The sequence below is a fragment of the Thermobia domestica genome, chromosome 7 (assembly GCF_964235325.1).
Source record: "Thermobia domestica chromosome 7, izTheDome1.hap1.1, whole genome shotgun sequence".
In the NCBI taxonomy this organism is placed as follows: domain Eukaryota; kingdom Metazoa; phylum Arthropoda; class Insecta; order Zygentoma; family Lepismatidae; genus Thermobia; species Thermobia domestica.
Genome location: NC_137460.1, coordinates 4249427 through 4275376, shown reverse-complemented (window position 1 = coordinate 4275376; position 25950 = coordinate 4249427). Strand labels below are relative to the sequence as shown.

At 36.7% G+C, this 25950-nt stretch overlaps 2 protein-coding genes across 2 annotated transcripts in view; one reads left to right on the top strand and one right to left on the bottom strand.

Annotated features, from left to right (window-relative positions):
- The window catches only part of LOC145689838 (discoidin domain-containing receptor 2-like), a 602490-nt gene that overhangs the window by 274722 nt on the left and 301818 nt on the right, over window positions 1-25950 (top strand). The gene's annotated exons all lie outside the window — the stretch shown is intronic.
- On the bottom strand, window positions 10295-10651 carry LOC145688886 (uncharacterized). Its single transcript, XM_081763051.1, has one exon. It carries the CDS (start codon window positions 10649-10651, stop codon window positions 10295-10297), a length of 357 nt encoding a protein of 118 aa, XP_081619177.1.

Below are 25950 nucleotides of genomic sequence, written 5' to 3'. Positions count from 1 at the left end.
CGTACGCAGAATTTCATGAATGGGGGAGTTTAAGGTCCCACTCCCAAGTAATATCATCTCAGACGTTTGAATACTTATTTTAGAAAGTAATATAGTAATAACTTCTTCCTTGAGTAAGGATTAAAACCCAGAAACGACTTTTTGCATACGCCACTGATGATAACTTCGTCGTGGCTATATGAAAATGAAATCTTTTAGTTTAACGTCCCTCAAACTTACTTGACAGAGCATTGAAGTAGGGACCCATCGCACCAGAGGTAAACGCTTTGAAATCTTAATGAAACTTAAAGTCCATTCTCTAGCCGATAAATAATAAATAATGCATCCAAAGAAATTAAACAGGACGAAATACCAGAATAAAGGTTACCGAAGATATCTTTTTTTAAAAAAAATCTTAAAAACCAAGGTTTCCAAAACTATTATTTGCACTATTTTGTTATTCAGAAAAAAAAAAGGGATCCTCTACACTTTTGTGACGCAATTTCTTCTGATTAGATTTCCGTTCATTCAAGAGATAGTGAATAAATTTATTCATGACTTTCTTCCGAATCTGCTTATATGTATAGCCTATAATACCAGAAACTGAAACAAGAAAAATTGCAATTTTGGGATCCATTCGTTTTCTTCAAAATTGTTTACAAAGTTGTTTCGCTTTGTATACACAAGGAAAGTAAGTAGTTGATCCACTGGATGGAGGATACATTTAAAAAGACTGAATATAAAAAGCATAGAAAAACATAAGAACAGACCTCTCCGCCCCAAAAGAAAAATAAAATAAGTTACTTTGTTGTTATTGTCGGTATGAAAGCCATGCAGTGCGTGGAAGGGTCTCTTGGGAAATTTCTATGTATTACTTTTTTTGTTTTCGCTTCCTACTACCCTGGCATCACCTCTTCCTGTCCCCGCCCCCGGAATAAAAAAGACGGGAAAAGAAAAACGAATATCGGCACGTCAATCAGCCTAAAAAGTATACTAACTGGACTTAAACTGCAACGGCTGACATAAGCTACCGTCTCATTTCAGAGCCAAATCTGAGAAGGAAAATGCAATTGTATAAATACATACATAGCTAGCTTATATATATATATATATAACTGTGTACTGAAAAGATGAAATCCCTTAGTCAAAGTCTAAAATAAAAGAATAAAAGAATGGTATATATACAACTTTGGGATTTCGGGATTTTGCTTCAAAAGATACAGAAGTCTGGAACTTGGTTCTCTCTCTTTTTAGCCAGTGATGGCCTGAAGGGAAATCGAAGAAATAACGATGAAAAATAAGAATCTCTCTCTCTCTCTCTCTCTCTCTCTCTCTCTCACACACACACACACACACACACACACACACATGCACTAGTACATCCCCATATGGACTCAGTGTAGTGTATATCTAAGTTAAGAGATTGTTTTGTGACAGTAGCAAGAAAAGAAGTGCAAAGTTAACTCTGCTAAAGTTAGCAGTTTTGCGTTAAGAACAGAATCATCATACACATACACACACACACACACACACACACACACACACACACACACACACACACACACACACACACACACACACACACACACACACACACACACACACACACACAAACGCGACATATCTAGAGGGAAAAAGATGTCGTGTTAATATATATATATATGTTGTTATATCTTTATCTTCGACTACTTTCGCTTTCAATTTTTTGTTTTCGAAGGAGCTAGAAAATTCTTCCTGGGACATGAAAAAAATGAAACCCTCCAAGTTCTAAGCTGACATTCTATTGAAAGTTATTGGTCTCATGAGAGGCACTTTGAAAAACTGAGATACGGATTTTTTGTATGTGCTATCAAATTCACTTCTGGGGATTTCTTTTGGTTAAAACGAATAGTAACTTTATAAAAAAGTTTCCGTAAAACAACACGTCTTTTCTGTCTGTAATATATATAATGCAAATAAAATGGTTGACTTTTTTACCAGCTTGGTTTGATTGACTTACTGGTATTATTGAACTAATGACCTGTCAATGATGGCTTATTTCAACTAACTACTCTATGGCCTATCCACTGACTTCTATCCTAAACCATCCGGATCCTGTTTCTGCTTTCTATTCCTATTTCTGCGAGATCCATCTTAATATTGTCCTCCCATCTGCGTCTAGGTCTTCCTAATGGTCGTTTTCCGATTGGATTTCCAGTTAGAACTTCGAAAGCATTCCTACTTTCTTCCGTTCTGACTACATGATCTGCCCACTGATAACCCGAACAATGTTTGGTAAACGATATAAATGATGTAGTTCCTCGTTATGAAATTTCCGCCATTCCCCATTTCTGTTCCTCTCGGGTCCGAATATTCGTTTCAGGATCTTGTTCTCAAATGCTTTCAGTCTGCATTCTTCCCTCAGATTAAGCGACCAAGTTTCGCAACCATACAGAACAACAGGCTTGATTATCGTTTTACAGGCACGTTTCAATTTAGAAAGGAAAATTGCAGAATACAGACATCGAAAGAAAGTCTCGTTAAGATTTTTGACATGCTGTTTTGTTTATATTGGCTGTTTCTATTCCTTTTTTTTTTTTTTTTTTTTGTATAAAATCTGGAATTTTGAGTTAGATGCATTGTGAATGTTTTTATTTCTTTCGTGGGGAAATAGTATGGTATTGATATTTTTTGACATGAGAGATATTGGGGTAGATCCTTCAACAGCAACAAAAACAAAAAGAGAGAAAAGAAAAGCGAAGAAGTAGTTCTCCTTTGGATCGGACAGAATTTCCTCAGAAGACGGACAGACGTTCTCCAGGGACGTTCGTCTTGTTTTGGGGCAAAGAAATTACGGACACCTAATTCCGTCCTTTGAGAAGGGTAAGACTACAGTAGTGAAGGAAGTGTACGGAAACACATAAACATTACATATATATATATATATATATATATATATATATATATATATATATATATATATATATATATATATATATATATATATATATATATATATATATATATATATTGTGAGTTAGGAGAAAGTATACAAAGATTGAATCCCAGAGATTAGGGTCCTCATATCTTCTTCGGAGTCCCCATCTTCTTACGTCTTCTTGGCTTAGGCTAACATAAGAAACTTCCTGAGAGCACCTCAAAGCCAGACGGGAGAAGAAGAGAGAAGACGACGAAGGAGATATGAAGATGATAAGATTTTAGCTCCTCTCTCCCTCATTCTTCAGCTGAGGGTGAAAGAATGACGCTTTCTGGTCGCTAGAGATGAGATGTCCACACATCAACAGGATCCATTTTGTTTTGAAGGATATCTATCAACTGGAAACTTTGTGGGTTCATACGAACACACTTTTTTTTTAAAAATTTACTTTGTAAAGGGAAGCAGCAAACTTTATAATTCGAATTTTAGACACATCAAACATATGTATTCAAGAGAAGGAGAACATTTTTAAAGAGGTGTGTTCTGGTGGAGTGGTATTAAAATGTAGATTCCATTCCCACTAGTTAGTGGCTAGGGTGCACGACTTTTGGTTCACGGAATCCTGAATTCGATTGTCGACGGGAGAACATTGACATTTTAATGAATTACGATGGTTCAGATTTCATCTTGAACTGTAGATCTGTCTTATATAGCCTTGGTGCTACAAAGGCTCGCCAAACCGCAACCATCCAAATAAACTTTAGATCTATGGGTACAGTCTAGCCCAATGGTAGAGCACGAACTTCTGGTGTTAGAGATCCTTGGTTTGATCCCAAGCCGTGTTAGCTTTGGTAATTACACTAAAAAAAAGTATGTGGCGTACGTAGAAACGTAGGTTACATGCGCAAATCCTGTAGTTTTGGGCTTAATGTAACATCTTGAGCAAACGTAATTTCCGTATAAGTGTTCCGAATAAACGCACTTTCCGTACGAAAGAAAGACCTGTATATAGGCGGTAACAATCTCACATATAGAAGAACGTGTATAACATATGTATACGTATGTAAAGTACGAAAGACTGTTAGATGTTAGATGTCTTTCAGTAGCATGATGTAACATCTAAACAGAAGACGGGCAGTACCTATGTAGCATATGGATAAGGTATGCTCCTTAAGAGCCTTCATCCCGGCGAAATTAAAATTCCGCTAATTTTACAGTAATTATGTGATATCTTCAAATAGATAAAAGATAATTGAAATATGGAACAAGAGCGCCCTAGGCAATATTATTTTGCGTGAGGTACCGTTATCACAAGTCACCTAGTCGCTTTCCGTTTTCAGCCGTTTAGAAACGCGAAAATTAATGCCGAATTTCAAAATGGCTCGAAATCGAAAGCAGATAAGTGAGTTGTGATAACGTTTTCTCATGTAAAATGATATTGTCTAGGGCGCTCTTGTTCCACATTTCGATTATCTTTTATCTATTTGAAGATATCACATAATTCCTGTAAAATTAGCGGTATTTTAATTTCGCCGGGATGAAGACTTAAAGATTTCCGTAGTAAACATAAGGGTTCTGTATATTTGTAGAATTTACTGCTGTTCGGATAATCCATTTTTCTCAATGTATCCGTCTGTTTTAGCATACAGGGCATAATCTTGAAACGTATAACTGGAAGATTTCCTTTATTTCAATAGCGAGAAATATAGATTTAAAAAAAGAGGACTATTTTTAATTTATTTGATAGAATTGTGCTGTATTCGAAAGAACATATTAGCACATGTTTCCTTTTGTTGTAAGAAAAAAAAAGAGAGATTTCACTTCTTTCTTGCATCATGTCTCTCGTAGCTGTCAGTACCTAGGTAAGTAAGTGATCACTATATCGAGGTTTTAACACTTGATCTTTCAATATCCCCAAATTAAAGTATACTACCAGAACCCACTGAGATCGACATCCCCTACATACTTTCTATTAGAACGGATGAAGAAATCTTGTGCTGTAAGAAATATAAGAACCACTGAAGTCTAAGTTTTTCTCCCCCATTTTTTTCTGTGCGGTGGTCCGAGGCAAAGTCCCTAGGGAGAGAGAGACCCACGACTGAAGATGTTTCTGAGTGGCTTTCCGAGTACAGTAGTCACGGTGCATTGAGTCTGCCAATACTCAGAAACATTTGTCACCATTCACAATGCCTTCCGTTGACCTTGCAGCTCAACAAGGGGAGAGTTTTTTTCCCCTTATCCTGACAAGAAAAATAGGGAGAGGTGAAAGATCCCGGAAAAATAGGAAATAAATACAACAAAAACAAGAGAAGTACTACTACATGAGGGTGGAACCATCAGTGAAATTTGGAAGAAGAAACAAGGTGCTTGCAGCGAATCCTAGAATAGTTCGATGTAAACTAAGAATATCCTCAGACATTGTTAGCTCATGATAAGACGTTCGAACTTTTTTCGAAAAATATTAAGAGCGAAATTAAAATACCGCTAAACTTACAGTAATTATGTAATATCTTCAAACAGATAAAAGATAATCAAAAAGTAGAATAAGAGCTCGCTAGACAATATTATTTTATATGAGGTTCCGGTATCACGACTCACTTATCTGCTTTCGATTTCCAGTCATTTAGGTTATCGGCATTTATTTTCGTGTTTCTAAAGGGCTGCAAACGGAAAGCTACTAGGTGACTCGAGATAACGGTATCTCATGCAAAATAATATTGACTAGGGCACTCTTTACCCAGTTTTCGATTATCTTTTATCTATTTGAAGATATCACATAATTACTGTAAAATTAGATGTATTTTAATTTCGCAGTGATTAGGCTTCTTAATGCAGCTTGCAATTACATTAGAAACAAAAATGTTCCATGGGAAATCTTGTTATAAAACCTTGTTTATACATTGTTCTTCTTATGAAGAATGTACTGTTTTTATAGTTTTCTTACGTGTGATAAATATTGACACCTGATATTTTGAAAATTAACTTTTCATTAAGACCTTGCTCCTTATCTTAAGTTGATCATAGTAACTTTCTGTACACAAAATATGAGGAAAATGCGCCATTTTGAATTTTGCCAAAAATAATATGTGCAGCAAGTACATTATGTAAGTTTAATTTTCTTTAAAAATATGATTCTTCCTTTTTTTAAAAAAAAAAAAAGGAAAGAAGGAAAATCATTTTCAAAGTCAGTATATATAAACAGCAGAACTCATGCGATGTTAAGCAAACATACGTAAAATATTTTCGTATACGAAATCTTTTTGGTTCTTGAGTTATTGGCTATCAAAATTGGGATTCGGACTTTAAAGTAGTGCGTAGTGCGAAATCTTCAAATAGTGCGAATATGTAGTGCGAAATCAACAAATTCCATCAAAATTTGGCATGGATGTATACTTTGACTTGCTTTATATGCACGGGAATTTTTTTCGCGCAAACTTGTAGTTCCTGAATTACAAATCATCAAACTTAGAGTTTCAACTGTGTAAGATTTTCACACATAGCAAAAAAATATTACTTAAAGCAAGAATTAGAGGAAAATACATGGAAAAAACCTATTTCTGACACTTGAAACGAAAGGAAATGAAATCTTTGAGTTTTACGTCCCACGATTATGCTGGCTAGGCTAAAGGAGACGGTGATGATGAGAAATGAATGAAATGGTGGAATGAAGAAAGTGGGAGGAAACGGGAGAACCCCGAGGAAACCCACGCACACGGTGTTTGTCCACCACAAAGTTCAATTGGCGGGAGCTGGGATTGAACCCGGGACCACTTACACCAGAGGTGAACGCTCTACCTCTGAACCACCGAGGCCTTTTCTGACGCTTGAATATCGCCATACGACTTACAATCCTTAAAAAAAAAAAAAAAAGTACTGTGGGGATAACAGAAAATTAGCATCCGTAGGGGTGGGCTCGAAAGTTGATTACGTGTTTCATAACTTTAACAACAGCCCCTAACAGAATAGGCAACACTTCATAACTTTCAGCAATGTTGGTTGCCTACACAACAGGTATAACAATTTCATTCTAATGTGTATCCTACGGGGGACGGGCTTCAAATACTTCCCATAAAATCCTATTCTCCCTGTGCAAAGATCATTTATTTCGGCTTTCCCTTGAATTGACAGAGGCAACGCCAAAGGCATTGCTAGTTGTTATATTCTACTCAGGTCTTTATTTCAAATATTTCACATAAACATTAGTCTTTCCGTAGGAAGAATGTGCATTTGAGCTAGCAACTAATAAAACCGGGATATTTTAAGTAACTCTAGAATTACATTAACATATAGTTTTGAAAAAAAATTGGGACAATTGAAGTTTCGAACAATTTTTGGCGGGAAAGATTATGTAAACCCGGAAGTTTCTCGGATAAACTAGGACATCTGAGTGCTTAGATTAAACTTTAAATAAACACACTGTGTACTTACGGTAAAAATTCATTCAAATCATTAAAGTACGAAGTTTTTCCTTAATCAGGTCATTACTAGTTATTGTGATCTATTAATATGGACTAATAACCTTCGAATTTCTCTAATTTTGCTTGTCATAGTCAAACTTGGCATAATGTAGAGGATGTAAATATTTGTAAAAAAAAAAAAAAAAAAAAAAGCCAAACTCACATTTATGTTAAATTCAGTCATAATCAGTTGTTTTTTTGTATTAGCTTATACAGTTTTTATACCAATTTTTTCATGTGTTTTATTATTATACTCATTAAACAATTCTTGTGATATATCTATCCATTTATAATTTCGTTGAGTACAAAATTTTTTTCCACATGTTTTGTTTCAAAGTTCTGTTAAAACGTTGTATATGATATGGGTTGTTTTACGAAGTCATATATCTATTCAAAATTGAGGGCTCAAAATTGAAAACTTCTCAAAATATCATTTATCTATGACTTACAGTTTCCGAGATATGGCTCCTTAAATCTCCCTAAATCCGAACTTTTTTGACGAATATCTGGGAAACGGTGGCCAGTTAGCCAGTGGCCACCGATTGTTATTTGGTACCAAAATGTTCACCATCCTTATAGGTGTTGATCAACACCAACATCATCTCTCTATGACTTAGGATCCCCGAGATATGGCTTCTTAAACCTCCCGAAATTGGAATTTTTTGGCCAATATCTCGGGAACGGTAAGAGTGACGCGAAAAATTCTATCACTTCTTTCAGTTAGTTTTTGATGCTCCATCGAATGGACGGCTCAAAATTGAAAAATTTACGAATAACATACACACATACACACACACACACACCCCCACACACACACACACACACACACACACAGACAGACACACACACACACACACACACACACATAGAGAATTCGGTAACTAACTTTTTAAGTTCGTTGAAAATAAATACGTTCAGAATCTTCTGAAGGTCATTATATTACAATATAACAATAAAAATTAAGCTTACCATAAAGTCTCTTTCGTGTTGGAAGTTTTGATATACCACTGAAGTGGGAAATTTTACTTTATCGGAATCTCACGTGTAGATAAATGGTGTAATTGCCTTTCCATCAACTTTCTGAATGAAAAATAAAAGGGAAAGAAGTGAAAGAAAAGAGGAATTGATATCAGGCAATCTTGGTTTTTTCTCTCTCTGTTCCTTATTCCCTCTCTGATCCATAAAATATTACTGTTAAATCTATCTAGATTTTTTTCTAATATATATCCTACCCAAACAGTTAAATAGCACTATATAAAAATATCTTTCTCTGTTGTTTCCTTTGCGTTTCCTTGTGTACACTCAACTTCCGTTTCGTGTGCTTTCTGTTCTGCTGAGTTTTGAACAGCCTTTGATGTTTTATAAGATTAAGATTTGAATAATATTCGTTCCTTGAAAGTTTAGAGACATGTTATGTTCTCTACTGAATCCCACGCATACAAATATCACGAGAATTGATTCTTTTGTTTAATATATTTTTTACTTATTTGGGCTTCTTCTTCTTTTTGATGGTATAGTTAACATTTAGAGACCAGAACCATATTCATGAAGAAATTAAATGTCGACTTGAAGCAGGGAATTCTTTATTATTCAGTCCAACTTTTTTTGTCCTCGTAAATTCTGTCGAACAGTTTGAAACTTATACATGTATAAAACGACGATTGTGTCGGTTGTCCTGTATGGTGAAAATAAGAGTAGGACATAGACGGAAAGTATTTGAAAATAAAATTCTAAGGTGAATATTGGACACAAGAGAGACGGAAATGGGGGATTGGCGGAAACTTCATAATGAGGAACTGTATAGTATACACTGAGGGAAAAAACGTATGTGGCGTGACGTAGGTGTACGTAAAAACGTAGGTTACGTGTGTAAATCCTGTAGTTTTTGGACTTAACATACAGTAAACGTATAACTGAAAAAGTATATTTTATACGTACTTTCCGTATAAGTGTTCCGGACGAGCGAAAGAACTCTACAGTGAAAGTCATAAGTATTCGTACACCGACTGCAAGTTGTGATTAAATGCCCGTAGCTCGGACTTTGTTGGAGATAGAGCATTGAAATAAACGGCACTGCATTATCCATTAAGTTATTTATTATTTACAAAACAAAAGTTCTGTTAATGCGAAAACATAGTCAAATAATGGCAAAAGAAACAAAAATGAACATGATTTTGATGTGTCAAAAGTATTCGTACACTTACGAAACGTCCAGAAAGAAAATTATTGTGCATGATTCAATACTCGGTTGGGTTTCCTTTGGCCCTAATTATAGCTAGAAGGCACTTCGGCATCGAGTGCACCAAACATCGCGTATCTTCGACTGTTATAGAAGCCCATTCCTCTTCGAGTGCAGTTTGCAAAGAACGCTTACTTGTAATGCTGCGCTTGCGGAGTTTCTTTTCGAGTAGGTACCATAAATGCTCAATCAGATTGAGGTCAGGCGATTGAAGAGGAGTGGCCCGTTGCTTTGACACATTGTACAGTAACCAGAGCTTTGTATTGTGTGCCGTATGTTTGGGATCATTGTCCTGTTGAAACATAAAGTTATCTTGCAGGCCCATTTGATCAGCACTAGGACGTAGATTTTTCTTCAAGATGTCAATGTACCTATGCTGATCCATAGTACCGTCGATAATTGTCAGCTTTCCCACTCCCGAAGCACTCATGCACCCCCAAACTAGCACTCCCCCACCTCCATGCTTGACGGTTGGCCGCAGATTTTTCGGGTCCATCTCTTTATTTGGCTTCCGCCACACCATTTGTCTACCGCCGGAACCAAAAACATTAAATTTACTCTCGTCTGAGAATATCACTTTGTCCCAGAAAGCCCCCATCTTTATTCACGTAAGCTTTTGCAAACTGGAGCCGCTTCTTCCTATTCATTTCGGAAACAAAAAAAAAAAAAAAAAAAAAAAAAAAAAAAAAAAAAAAAAAACTTTCAAGCAACACGCCCATTATACCCTTGTTTGTTGAAAGCTCGACGCACAGTGCTTTCTGAAACTGACATACCTGATTTGGATGCTTCTGCTACCATCTGCGGAGCACTGATTCTTGGGTTCTTCTTAACTTCATTCAGTAGTATACGCGCACATTGTCCAGTGATCTTCCGTGAACGTCTACTTCGCGGCATGTTTTTGACTGTTTTTGTTTTGCAGTATCGATCTATGACTGACTGCACGGTCGAACATGGTCTTCCGATAATACCTGATATCTCCCGTAAGGATTTGCAGTCGTTATGAAGCCTTATAATTATTTTTCTTTCAGCTTCTGTTGTCTCTGTCCCTTTTCGACCCATTATGTCTTTCGTCTTGAATAAGTCTTTGATCTTGAATGATGTTTCGCTGGCCTGTGGTTGTGTTTAGCTTTGCAAACCACCAGAGGGCGTTCTAACCGCCAGAGAGCGTGAACAACAGCTCGAATAGCTGCACGCTTTTGTCTGTAATTTCAGTGTACGAATACTTTTGACACATCAAAACCATATTTATTTTGTTTTTTTCTCCCATTATGTGTCTATGTTTTCACATTCTGTACATTTGTTTGTTTTGTACATAATAAGAAAATTAATGAAAAATGCAATGCCTTTGGTTTCAATGCTCTATCTCCAGCAAAGTCGGAGCTAGAAGCATTTAATCATAGGTTGCAGTCGGTGTACGAATACTTATGACTTCCACTGTATATAGGTGGTCAGAATCTTTCATACAGATGGACTTATGTGTCATATAACTGGCGAATGTAACATACGTATATGTAATATGCGGAAGACTGTCTGATGCCATACATCATGCAGCGGCATAATGTAACATCTAAGCGGAAAAAGTATGAAGCATATGGACAACTTACACGCGTATAAATTTACATAGTAAACATAAGGATTCCGTATATTTGTACAATATACCGCTATCAGGATAACGGACTTTTCTCAGTATAGGGTATACTGTTTACCAAATATTGTTAGAGTCATTAACTCTAGAAGACTTAGGTGTAAATGTCATGTAGCCAGAATAAAAATAAATATTGACGCTTTCAAAATTTTAACTGAAATTTCAATCAGAGAGAGATCATTAGGAAGACCAACAAAGATGGATCTCACAGAAATGGCAACACAAAGTAGAAAATGGATTCAGTTGGTTAAGGACAGAAGTTAATTTAGAGTTTCTGTGGATGCGGCGTTGAACCTCTGGATTTCATGGGTCATAGACTTAGTTCGACGAAGTTATAAATAAAATTGAATTGTTGCAGGCAGGGCCGTGCCGTGGAAATCAGTGTCCGGGGCGAGAGTATACGACGGCGTCCCATACATATATTCCAAACAATTTTTGGTATATTTTACCTTTTCTCCCGAATTTTTCGCCCCTCTTACTTCGGCGCCCGGGGCCGTCACAACGCTTCCTCCCCACGGTTCAACCCTGGTTGCAGGGACAATTCCGCCCTCAACCTCGAGATATTGTTTTCTTTACAAATAACTTCAAATCTGTTTCTTGGATGATTAATTAATCTCATTATGGATTTATTAGGAAACTGGCAATTAGACTAATGCTTAAAAAGTTCCATAGAATCCAGTGTTAGAGATCATTGAGTAGGGTCAGTTCCCATCAAAATTAGAACTGTATTAATATCTTTGAAGACGGCACAATGGTTCAGTGTAGAGCGGTCACCTCGGGTGCAAGAAGTCCCTGATTCGATCCCAGGACGCGTGAGTTTGTAATGTACAATACCATGTTCGTAAGCTCTTCTCGGGTTCACCACTTTCGTCGCAAGAAACAATCACCAAGAAGAAATTAGTAAAACATCATTGTAATCCCAGTTCATTTCAAACAAAACAAAAAATAGCTTCCCGTATAAATCAGTGGGATTAACAAAGCAAAAATAATGTGGGTACTCAATGCTGTTCAGAATCCATCATATCCACCGGAACTCTAAAAGCACACTGTGTATTATTTTATATGCTAACTAATTCTATGGCCTATGGAACCCGGAGGTTCAATGCTGCGTTCACAAAAGCTCTCCACTGACTTCTATCCTTAGCTAACTGCATCCAGTTTCTACTTTGTATTCCTATTTCTGTGAGATTCATCTTAATATTGTCTTTCCATCAACTCCTAGGTCTTCCTAATCGTCGTTTTCCGATTGGACTTCCAGTTAAAACTTTGAAAGCGTGCAAAGTATTATTTGATATTTTGACGCGTTCATAGTTTGCAGCATTACGAACCTACTTTTTCGACTACAGTCATAAAAACGACATAGTGACAAAATTTACCAGAAAAAAAAAACAATATTTAAACTTTCCCGCGCAACACTGAAATGACAATTGAAAGTGGCAACACTGTGAGGTATTCCGATAGTGTTCGCAGCACGAGCGTCTACAACCATTATAGCCGACGACTCAGCCAGATAAGAACTTCCAAATTACAGTGTACGTTGAGTTAGAATAAAAATGGTAGGAAAGAAGAAAAGAAGAGAAAAAAGAACTTTTCACCGTGTCACGATTTACGACCTTTTATCATCGAAATTTCTAAACGAATAGAGAGAGAAGAAAAATGTAATAAAAAATTAATAATACCCACTAAAAAAAATCGAGTAAGATACTTTAGAGAAAAAAACTTCCCAGATTCGGTGAGTTTTCAGCTCTTTCTTCCTTCCTCGAAAGTTGTTATCAAGTAAACCAGGAAGGAAATCCGAGTGAAAGAGAAGAGAAGATAAATATAGAAAAAAGAAGAGAAGAAGCAATATGAATACTACGCGAAGAAAATTTTGTCACGCACAAGACACAAGAATAAATCATCTGTGAAGAAGGAGATTTGAGATTAGCTATAGCATAACTCTGTTCTTATTTCGTGTTTTATGTTCAGAAAGCCCCGTTTAGTCTCAAGTTTCTTAGCTCTCAAGTACTAGAACCAGCGGATGAAAATGGAATAGACAGTACATACTTACAGAGGCGTATTCACCTTGTACTTGGGCGAACGTTCGTACTTCTTAATTGGGAGGTCCCGACTTCGAATACTACGACATGCCATTCTTACTGAAGATGCACAGTATCAGTTTCAGACCTGTAGCAGAGTTGGCGTGGGTCAATGAAAACTTGACCCACAATCCACTGACCCACCACCCACCGCGACCCACGACCCACTGACCCACCGCCCACCATGACCCACTGTGACCCACCACCCACGGTGACCCACTCTGACCCACCACCCAACATGAACCACTCTCATCCACTTTGACCTACTCAGACTCACCAAACTCCATCGTCATCAACTCTGAACACGATCCACGGCCTCTTCTGAATTGACTAAAGAGTTTACACTTGTAATAAAACAAGACTGTGAAATTGTCACTAATCGAAGTTTGAATTTCTAGTCAATCTCTCTAGCACCACTCTGTTATAATAACGGTGGATCTGACCTTTACTATATAATATGGTAAAGTGTTTGTCAGTGAGGAAATTGAAACAGTTCGAGGTGGGGGGAAATTAGTGTGTGCCTAAAATATACTTGTACTAAGAGAGTATTCTTCCAAGTGTTAATTTCTGAACGCATTCCACAAGAAACTTATATTCGCAGGGAAATACCCCTGTACAATATGGAAAAAAGTTATGGTTTCTCAGTTCATAGTATTTTTCTCACAAAAGACCTGAAAAATCAGTTGTTCATAGGGTATAAAGGTGCTCGGGTATCCTATGTGAGAGCATTTCCATAAAATATGCTCATAATTGTAATTTGTGTAATCACTAAAACACCACGTTAAATTTAAGTTACAAATATGCATAACTGCAATTATTATGAACATTTATTCAAAGTAGTTTACCTAAAGCAAAGAAGAGACTTACTAAAAATTAGGTACAAAGTTGAATAACACAAATAAGCCATTAGTAATACAAGTATACATTTTCCGTAACTCGTAATTTTCCACCTTAAAACACATCTGAAATCGGATTTATTTCCTGTTGGTAACTTTTTGGTGGTAAATCATCCGCAGTGGAATGATGTCTATCCTTCAGCCAAGAAATAACTAGCTCGTCTATTTGGAGCATGTCTAGCGGTGGGCCATTAACAATGATGAGCAACAAGTTAGACAATGTTTGAGCACTTAGTCTATTTCTAATACCAGTCATCTGTAAATTCATAAGGGGAAATCCCCGTTCGCAGTCTGTCGTGGAAATTGATAATACTTCTACCCGATTTCTACAACTTATCATCGACAATCTACTTGTTAGACTTAAGTCTGATAATGATTTTTCTTGGTCAGGTTTGAAATACTCAGCAAGAAGTATCATCTCTCTATCATCATACAACATCTTTCCCATATCGACTACGTCAGTTGGCAATGTCAACCCATGTAGAACAGAAACTTCATCTACCACGCCTTTGATAGGGAATCTTGTGAATAAATTATCAATTAAAGCCTGATAAACTGATGATTTGTTATTTATTTATAAATTTTATAAATTTAAGTTTTGTAATTACACATGAAGGTTTGGTACCATTATCAAGTTCCCTCCCCCGTCTAGAAAGCGAAAGGGAACGAGGTTCCTGGAAAGTGTTCAGAGGTGAATGGGAATTTCCCTCCTTCTTCAACTTCAATTGCCACACTGCTGTTTGCCATGTGCCAAATTACGATGAATTTCAATTAAATTATCATAGTATAATTATTTCTTTGTCGAATTATCAATACTTTTCAGTGGAATGAAATTTTAAAGTTCCAAATCAAAGTAAGTAGACCAACGTAAAGGGGAAAAAAGTGTAAAATTTTCCATACAATTATGCGTACAATCCAAACTTCAAATTCCCGTGTAATTAAGGTTACAGTACAAATTTTATACCTATTTTTCTCACAACTTTATGGGTTGATTGCCCTGTGCTATAAGCGTTCCATATAATAAACATAAGCTTCAGCAATTATTATAGCAGAAAGCAATGGATATATGAAGCCAAGCACTGTATTTTTTGTTTCTGATTTTTTTCTTAAATAACATCGATCGTTTTCGATCATTTTTACAAACCAACTCACTACCAATTTTTCATATATAGAAATTCCCCCCCCCCCACATAAAGAGAATTTTTTAAAAAATGCTAGGACACATTCTGCTTATTTTTAATAAAGAGTTAATACACTGAATTTCAGCTCTGTAAGTTTAACGGCTTGCCAGATACTCATTATTTTTTCGCAAAAATTCGGATCCTCACTTCCTCCTTAGGATATTATGCGTTATAATAAAAGCAATATAACATCCCAATTTGGATTAAGGCCTAACTATATACCAAAAGTAATTTCATTTGACTTTGCAATTTGACCGTGATAATTCGGTACACATAGTTACATTCAATCTTTTATATAATAATTTATATATTACAGTGATTCAAAAATGTATTTTTTCCAATAGTTAGCTCTAAAAACTCACAGGTCTCGAAAGCCAAATTGTAGTGTAAGTCCTATTGCTATTATTACAATTACAAATATCAATGTCCAAAAGTGCCCGAAGTTCTTTTTTCACTTGGTTAGATATACTCACCTCAGGTAAGTAGACAGAAACAAGTGGAAAAGGAAGGGAAATGAAGGTCTTCAAAGTAAAACGGAGACAAATTTACCAGTCTTCAGAAGATACTGTCTGCAATGCAGTGAGCAGAGAGGGTCGGTAGATCATACTGAGTCGGTGGGTCGCAGTGGTCACGGTGGGTGATGGGTCGCAGTGGGTCATGGTGGGTGGTGGGTCACAGTGGTTCACATGCCGTTGACCCACGACCCACTGACCCACTCCATCTCTGACCTGTAGCTAGAAGGTGGACAAGAGTTCAATCACTCCTCCTCCCCTTAGAGTGTGGATGTAATAGGACGTAGGCCTACATGAAAGTATTATTATTATTATTATTATTATTATTATTATTATTATTATTATTATTATTATTATTATTATTATTATTAAGTATTCTGCCTTTTTAACTCCCAATATTTTCTTGTATTTTTCAAATCATCGATCACTTGTGTTCTTCTTCTTCCTATTCCTCGCTTTCCTTCCATCTTTCCTTCTATGGCGGTATGAAGAAGACGATTTTTTTTCACAAGATGTGTTCAATTGAATTGGCCTTTATAAGAAGGATGGTGGCTAGAAGCGTCCTCTTCTCTCCTATCCGTTTTAAAACTTCTTAGTTTGTTGCTCTTTCTGTCCATTTTATGTTCTCCATCTTCCTCCAACACCGTTTTTTTTTTTTTTTTGTTAAGGTTACAGGGTTAGGGATTGGTACTATAAACTTTATTCATCTATTTTCATTTCAAAAGGTATGCTGGTAGAGTGTCTCCTAACCCTAGCCATTAGAGGGTTACGCCCTCTCTTTGGCACATAATTGACGACACTGGTGGGTTTTAGCATATAAGATGGTCTAAGTGCAGTTTTATAAATGAATAGTGCTGAAAGTAACAATAAACAAAACAATAAGTGAGTGAATAAATTTAAATGTGCAGATAAGTAAACAAAATACATATATAATTATAGAATTGGTGCAGGTAGAAAACATAATGGAACTTTGGCATGAAAGCAGTGCGTTGAATTATGAAATAAACATGATAGTATAAAATGAAATGCAGTGCGTACACGCCACAATCACAAACATAGTGTTAGATACACGAATGCATGTTAGTTCTTCTGTCTCGGGGCGACTCGAGACTGATGGAAACACGGGGAAAGCCCAAAGTTAGTAGTGAATTGAGACATAGTGCTAAAATGGAAACAAATGATGAAGATGATCTGGTATAAGATATATATGAAATATGTCGTGGTCTTCAGCTGTAGGATTTATAGATTTTAGGTATAGCGTGAGGAGAACGTTTAACGGTGTATGCAGAGATTTATGCGGTGCATCAGTTTCAGCATCAGCTTGTAAAGTATCTAGGAGTAATGGGTGCGAGACCGGTAGGCGAGAGAGTATATGTTTCAAACGGAGGTCTGCAAGATGTTGAATAAGGTGAGGAAAGTTGATGTGTTCGTATGTCATGAAGTTCGGGTATGGTAATTTTATGCGGTACGCAAGTCTAATAGCATGGCGTTCTAGTATCGATAATCGGTCGTAAAACTTTGTTGGAGCATTGCACCAGGCAATATGGCCAAATGTTAAAATGGGCCTGAGGAACATTTTGTATGTGTTGATTAAGAGAGGTGCGTTTAAACCCCAAGAAGTTCCTGTTAGACGCCGTAGAAGATTGAGCCGCAGAGTGGCCTTTTGTGTTATTTTCTCTAAGTGAGCTTTCCAATTTAATTTAGAGTCGAAAACAACCCCGAGATATGTAGCTGTAGGTGTTGGTCGAAGTGGATGGCCTTGTAGAGATATATTAAGGTTGCGAGGGTTTCGTTGAACCTTGGAGCGGCGTTTAGGAGGTAGAAATACCAGTGCTTGTGTTTTGGCGGCATTTAAAGTTAGTCACCAAGTGGTGCACCATTGCATAAAATTATTTAGAGTTGATTGCAAGGTTATGTTGATCTGTTGCATGGTCTTGCCCAGAGCTAAGAATGCCGTATCATCTGCATATTGAAATAAGTACACATTCTGTGTAGGTGGTGGTATATCGGAGGCGTACAATATATAGAGAAGTGGGCTGAGTGCAGAACCCTGTGGAACTCCGGAGTATGGAAAAATAGGACGGGAGATGGCAGATCCTATGTAAACATATCCGATTCTATTAGTTAAGAAGGTATATATAAAACGTAAGTAACTGATCGGAAGGTTAAGTTTCTGCAACTTTCGTATGAGCCCATAGTGCCAAACTTTGTCAAATGCTTTTTCCAGATCCATTAAGACGAGACATGATGGGAGACCTTTGTTATATTGATTGGTGATAATTGTCGAAAGACGAAGTAACTGGTCATTAATAGAAAATGAGGGTCGAAAGCCTGCTTGATGTGTAGGTAATAAGTTATGTTCTTGGATATATATATGAAGCCTTTGTACCAGGACTTTTTCGAACAGTTTACTAAAGACTGATGTGAGCTGGATAGGGCGATAAGACGTTACATCATGTGCCGGTTTATGAGGTTTGAGAAACATGCAGATTTTGGATACTTTCCAATCGACAGGATAAAAGCCGGTACGGAGAATAAAGTTGAATACTGCAACAAGTAACGTAAGCAAAGAAAGCGGAGCCTCTTTCAGTAGTCGGTAGGAAATATGATCAATGCCTGGTGCAGTATTGCGTTTCTTATGGAGAGCACGTTGAAGTTCGTGAGTAGTGATTGGTGATGTAAGAGGGGCTTCCTCATCGATTGTGTGTAAAAGTGACGGCTGTAGAGCAGGAATAGTAGCCAAGTCTATACGGTTACGTGAATGAGGAGATACTTCAGGTGTAAAAACTGTCTGCAATTGCGTTGCAAAAGCGTTGGCCTTATCTAGGTCAGTAAACAGAGGAGCACTATTGTCCAAAAGTGGATACGAAATTTTAGTATTTCTGCCTGTGAGTCTGTGGAAAGATTTCCAATACCGGCTTGGAGATGCTTCATTGTTTAATTTATTACAGGCGCTGATCCAGCTTCGACGTTTATATGCTATGAGATAATTAGTTACTGTGCGATGCCATTGCCGGTGATGGCGAAGACATTCCTCGTTTCCGGTTTGTTTGTATTCTCGGAAATGCTGGCGTGATTTTTGTACTAAAAGCAGATATTGAGGAGGCAATTTAGGTTTAGAAGGATAAAATTTCTCCTCAGGGATGGTTTGTTGAGCACTGGTATGTAAGATGTTTGTAATCTGGTTGACTGTGCAATACATTTCGTCTTCATTAGTTGGTGGATGAAGGGTTGAGACCTGGGTATGTATGAACTGTCTAAATTGAGGCCAGTCGGCTTTATGATAACGGGGAATAAAATGAGGTTGTAACTGCTTTACAGAGGAACGACCCTTGTTAATGGACAGTTTAATCGGACAATGATCACTTCCGATCGTATCGAGAATCTGCAATTCACAGTCATTTACAAACGATAAAGAAGTTATTATCACATCTGGAGTTGTTTGACTGGCTGGTCGAGTGGGACCAGGAAGGTTGTGAATATAAAGTTGTAGGGTGGTTGAAATAAATTCCGTAAATCGTTCTCTTTCCCTGGCACTTCTGATATGAATGTTTACGTCGGCCATGATAATTATGTTTTTAAAATTACGGGCTATATAATCGAAAAAAGAAAATGGTATTGGATGCCCAGGGCGGATATATATAGTGGCTACATTTACTGTGAGAGAAGGATAGTATATAGAGTAGAAGAGATGTTCAGGTAGCTGTGCAAATGCCGGAGGATTATATTGCCGATAAGGAAGTTTTGGAGAAAAGCCAATCAGTACACCTCCTTGAGCGCGCGCATGTGCATCATGGTAATCGCATCGATGAATTTGATACCCTGAAAGTCGCGCAGTAATGGTCCAACACCATATTTAGAAAGTCTCTAAATATTTCTTCTCTAACTTCCGTAATGTCCAAGTCTCCGAACCATAAAGTCCAATACTCCATATAACTCCATATATATAGCACTTGACCAATTTCTTTCTTAGTAAAATATTAAGGCTGCTAGTTAAGAGTGACCTTACAGCGTATAAAACCAAATCACTTGGCATAATAGACCTTTGTAATCCTGAGCTGCTCCAACGCCATCTGTTAGCAACCGACTGAACTACATTCAATCTAGCGACTACTGAGGGGGTCTTTTATTCACGTAACTCCCCAGTTTGCCTCACGACACCGGAAATTGGGAATCTCTGGCCAGAAATCAAATCCGGGACTACGTGGACATGAGTCCAACTCTCTAAACTATGGTGTCTCCGTATACATACATACCAACCTAATATTTTTTTTTCTAGTCTAGTGTGTGTGATCTTAAATTTACGAAAGAAATAACATTCACTGGAGTTGATCTATACGCTACTATATTTTTGAAAACGATCGAAAGTATACAGGTATCTACTAAGAATTCAAGGACACCGTCACTGCTTTAGGGTACCATAATTTCAACAACCAAAAGTGGGATACCAAAAAATTGCAGAAAAAGAACTTACAGTACTTTAATTGCAACCCGGTAACTCACTATAAAACCACCATGCCTCTCAATTCAAACTATAAAAAATAAATTAAACAGGTATAATGTAACAATTTTTGGTTCTATGAAAAGTCTTAGCATGAACTGAATATCATGCAACCTACAACACAGAAGAGTAGTTTTGGTTGTCTAAGTTGAAGGGTTACTCGGTTACCCGCCAATCCCTCCTCGAGGGAAGCTCTACCTGTATACAAAATTTGTTAACTTACGATCAAAATCTGATGACATGCACACACGCGTTCTTTTATATATTGATACAGACCAAAGATAGTTCATGTTTCTGCTTCTGTATACAGATGGCAAATATGTGACCAGCTTCTGTAGGCACTCTAGTATTTCGAGCGGAGGCTAAAATCAGGTCGTGACAACACTTTTGTATTCTCAAAACGGAAGAATCCCCATTAATCGGAACGTATGGTCACCCTACCCCCTTGCGACGAACTTCAACCCACAATGAAACTTTCAGTTCTTTCTTTAGATAAGTATATGCTACAAAAAAAAAAAAAAAAATTAAAAACTCAAAAATTTCTTGTAGCGTACATAGCTGATTTCTTAGGCAGCATTAATAATAATAATAATAATAATAATAATAATAATAATAATAATAATAATAATAATAATAATAATAATAATAATAATTTTTGTCTCCTCCTTTCCCGTGTTTATGTGTGGTCGGCGTTCCCGTCTTAAGTTTTTTTTCTCCAATTCTCCTCTAGTAGTCCTTGACGTTGTCTATTTTTCATCTCCTCTTCCTCAAATCACCAATAGTAATAATAATAATTATAAAATCATAGATATCCTATCATTATTGGCAGGCTACTTGCTGTAACTAAGAAGTTTCTAGACTCCACGGTCTTCCGCTAACCTCTTCGTTTTCATGTACGATTTTTCTGCTTTGATATCGTCCATTAATTGTATCCTCCTTCGCCCTCTTCCTCTCTTTCCTGCCACCATACCCTTTAGCACGTCCCTCATGATACAGTTTCTTCTTAGCCAATGACCTAACTGGTTTCTCTTCCTCTTCTTAATAATATCTAAAATTGTTCTTTTTTTCCCTCACCATTTCAAACACCCTCTCGTTCGTTTTCCGCTCGACCCAACCATTCTTCTCCACACCCCAATTTTGAAAGCGTCCAGTCGTTTTTCATCATTTTTGCGTACTGGCCTGTTTCTGCCCTAACGCGATCCTCTTTGCTGTTTTCACCAAAGTTTATTATTACATTAATGTCACCTTCCGACGAATTTTATAAACTATTTCCAACTTATACGTAGCTGTAGAAAATGCAATGTGTTTATATGTGGTGTCCTATAAAGAGCCCGACTTTTGAAATGTCCGCCATTTCTGTTCCAGTAAGTTGGCAGCCCTGAACGATACACGATTTTCATATGTTATCTTTGCGGTTTAGTAGTCACGGAGCACCGAACACCGCATGATCGTCATCGCCAAACATTCACTACTCTCTGCACAACATTCACAGTATTTGTAATAAATTTTCACTTTAAGAATCTTCATCCCGGCGAAATTAAAATACCGCTAATTTTAAAGTAATTATGTGATATCTTCAAATAGATAAAAGATAATTGAAATGTGGAACAAGAGCGCCTTAGACAATATTATTTTGCATGAGGTACCGTTACCACAAGTCACCTAGTAGCTTTCCGTTTTCAGTTGTTTAGAAACGCGAAAATAAATGCCGATTTTCAAGATGGCTCGAAATCGTAAGCAGATAAGTGAGTCGTGATAACGGTACGTCATGCAAAATAATATTGTCTAGGGCGCTCTTGTTCCACATTTCGATTTTTATCTATTTGAAGATATCACATAATTACTGTAAAATTAGCGGTATTTTAATTTCGCCGGGATGAAGACTCTTAAGAACGTGCTGTTCCGTCGTAAAGCACACCGTTCCTATCTGTACAGAAAACAGGTGACGATCAAGCGGTTCTGACGATCCGTGACTCGTAATCAGAAAGATAACAAATGAAAATCGTGTATCGTTCAGGGCTGCCAACTTATTGGAATAGAAATTGCGGGCGTTTCAAATGTTGCTTTCCTTGTGGGACACTCTTTAGTATTCGACAAGTTTTATGGTTCCATCCATGATGATGGTGCAATACTTTGCAGTGTCATGTTTATTTGTTGCGATAAAGCTTAGGTTCAATTTGTTTCTTTATTATTTTATTTTACTGTGTATTTCTGAAGCTGAAAAAAATGATAACGAAACAGAATTAAACAAACCGAACATGAAATCCCTTCCTAGAATTGTTGCAAGAATCCACGAAAAGAAAATAAATAGATAAAATAAAAATTAAAAATAAAGGACAACAAGAAATAATAATAAAAAAATTAAGAAAAGAAGAAGTGAAAGAATGAAAAGATTGATAAAGAAAAGGGAATAAAGAACTGCTTTGGTCGTCTAAAGACACCGGGCGATTGCCCACGAAATCTTCGGTTGCGTGACTTACGTTTACTGCACCAACAACTCTTCAAAGAATTTACATAATCCTGTTTTAAAGAAAAACAAACTACTAAAAAAAAAGAGACTGTAGAATAAAAAGACAACAGAAGAATGAAGGCTCAAAAAAAGTATTTTTTAAAAAAGAGTCCTCCTTTGGATTTCTCACTTCCAAATCAACCTCTTCCCGCCCCCTTCCCCAAGGAAAAGAAATAGTGATGATATAATCTTAACAAGTTGTTCGTGACTAAACTATATATACTACGCTGTTTCATTAAAAAAAAAAAATAACAAAAGACAATGCGTTTTTTGGAAGATAAAGTAACGATTTTTTTAAAAAGTGACTTTGACCAGACACTTCTGATAGAAATTTTGTTCTCAATTTGTCAGGTAATCGAATCTTAACGCCCGTTATTATTTGTTAATCTTGATTCTTTAGTTATACATCATTTGATTCTCCAAACTTGTTTTGCAAATAGGCAATAGGCAAAAGGTAACCCTTTACAGAAGTGAACATGGAATGCGTCAAAGAGAAATAGGAAAGTGTTGGGGACAGGGTCAGATTAAGGAGTCCTTAGAGGGTGGACAGTGGTCAAATTCTCAACTGACTATTTTAAAGAAAAATCATAAAGACACAATCATAATCATAAAATAAAATATGACTAAAAATATGAAACATATCTTCTTAACTTTCCTACTGCACTTTCACAGATATGTATTAGTCAAAGTGAGCAGGGGCCACATACTTTTTCTAGCCCCGGAGTTAATCCAGCCCTGGTTAGAAACCACCATCTCCACGATATAACCTCGTACTCCATGGATTTCTTTAAGCTTTTAGACGTCCCTGGCTCCGAAACTATGCACTTTTCTCCACATGCGAATATGACCATTTTTTTTGTTTTGTTTTGATGTAAGCAAACATCCCTTACAATTTGTCGTCTAGTTCATTAACATCCTATATATATATGTTAATAATTCCTCGCCTATCAAATCTTACACAATGGCCACTAGGTAAGACCATTAAAAGGCCATAGATTGTTTAAATATTAGAAACTAGTGGTTTTCAGGGGCATTGATCATGCTATGGAGGCTCATTCCAACATTTTCTTGCAGTGGTGTATTTACGATTTTTGTTTCGGGGGACCTTTGCTTGAAAATGTGAAAATTCTGCAAGATATTTCATATACTTTACTATAGTAAGTAAGATTTCGGGGGGCTTAAGCCCGGAAGTCCCCCTAAATACGCCACTGTTTTCTTGGACCCTCAAATTTGTATTAAAATCCAGATTGATGCCTTGACAGACGATACCTAATAACAAATTACAAATAACGGAATGTTTCCCTCCCTTCCGAAAGTTATACAGATTTATACACAGAAAATTTGATATACAGAGTAACTGGAATTTATTCCTAACTTGAAAACCATAGCACACTGGTACACAATTTTAATATTTACTCATTAGAACAAAAGCGTAATATTGCCGATCTGGTATTCCTCCAAAAAAAATAGCTCAAATTGAATTCGATTGCACAAACTTTATATCAGGCTTTAACTTCCATGTTCCTCCAGTTAAAACTAGAACTAATAATACAGATTTCTTCTATTACAAAAAGTCTAGGACCAACATAATGCTGAAGTCACAAATGTAGAGAACATGTTCTTTCTATAACAAATTATGTCAAAAACAAGATAAAATTGATATATGCGCCATGTCCTATAACGCACTAAAAAATACAGTTGTAAAAATATATTGTAATATTTCAACACTCTAATTGGGTATCTGCCTGTTGTGTTGATAAATAAATAAATAAATAACTCTGCGCCGATATGTGTTTTACACATTACTCTAGCAGTGTAATATATGTTTTACATATTACTAGTATAATCACATGATTGTCTCTTCCTTCCTACTACATCACATGCAGGGAACAGTAGGTGTATTATGACTCTTTTAAAAATTCCCTCTTCCCTCACTTTGTGACCATTTTCGTCCTTTTCGTAACCGAAAACTGACTTCCTGTAAAAGGGGGTTGTTTTAACAAATACTAAGAATCAGAAGAGCACTGGTTCTTCCTTGACTCATTTCTTCGGAATTCTAACTCTTGAGAAACAAAGACATTTAAACACACATGATTCAACCTTAAACACTACATTGTAATACATAGATTCTCCTTCTTCCTCCTTATTTCTTCATTAATGTTCAACCCATTGCTCACTACATCCTGTTCATATAGACATACATAATAAGGCTGGTACGTCACCCACCCTTCGGCATCTTCTCGGAGGAAAAAAAAAACGAGATTTTATCTTATCTATTGTCTAGCATCTAACCCACGGACTAATGAGCCTGAGAGAACACACATATTAGCTATCTTGTGCAATAGAACGCACAAAGAAGCCGATGCATTGGTTAGGGCGTGTTAAACACTCCGGAACGATGCCAACTTAAATGGTACAGAATCACCCAGCCTTTTCACTCTTTGAGACTTAAAAGAATCAGGCGACAGTGCTATGAGACAGAATAGTCTTCAGCACATATGCACCGAAAGAAAGAATTTACAAAATACAAGGACACCATTCTTTGAAAGTGTTATCAGATTAAAGCCGTAGATTTTTTTTTCTAATTTCTGGCTACATTGCTGTACTCTCTATACAACCATACACATCTGTTCGTGAGCACTTAAAAATGTTGATGTAAGAAAAAAATGTACCATGGAAGTTTATGGCGCATTATTAGTAGTGTACCCTTTTCCCAAGCAAGACCTTATGACTTTCAACTCGTTCGCTTAAATATTCCTTCAGTTTCATAAAGGGGAAACCCACAGGCAGGTTTTAGAGCGTAGGCTATGCTATCGGTGCAACGACATTGCGCAAATTTTTCTAAAGATTAGATCGTTGATAATCTAAGTAATTTATGTCTTATTAACGAGGAGCAGAAAGTGCTGAAATTGCGCAAATTTCCGCCGCGACGTTGCCAACAACAGGATTTAAGGAATTGTGTGAAATTTTGCATCGAAATGAAATGTATAAAGCTATTCCTTTATGAGATATATTTTATTGCATTCTAATATTTAC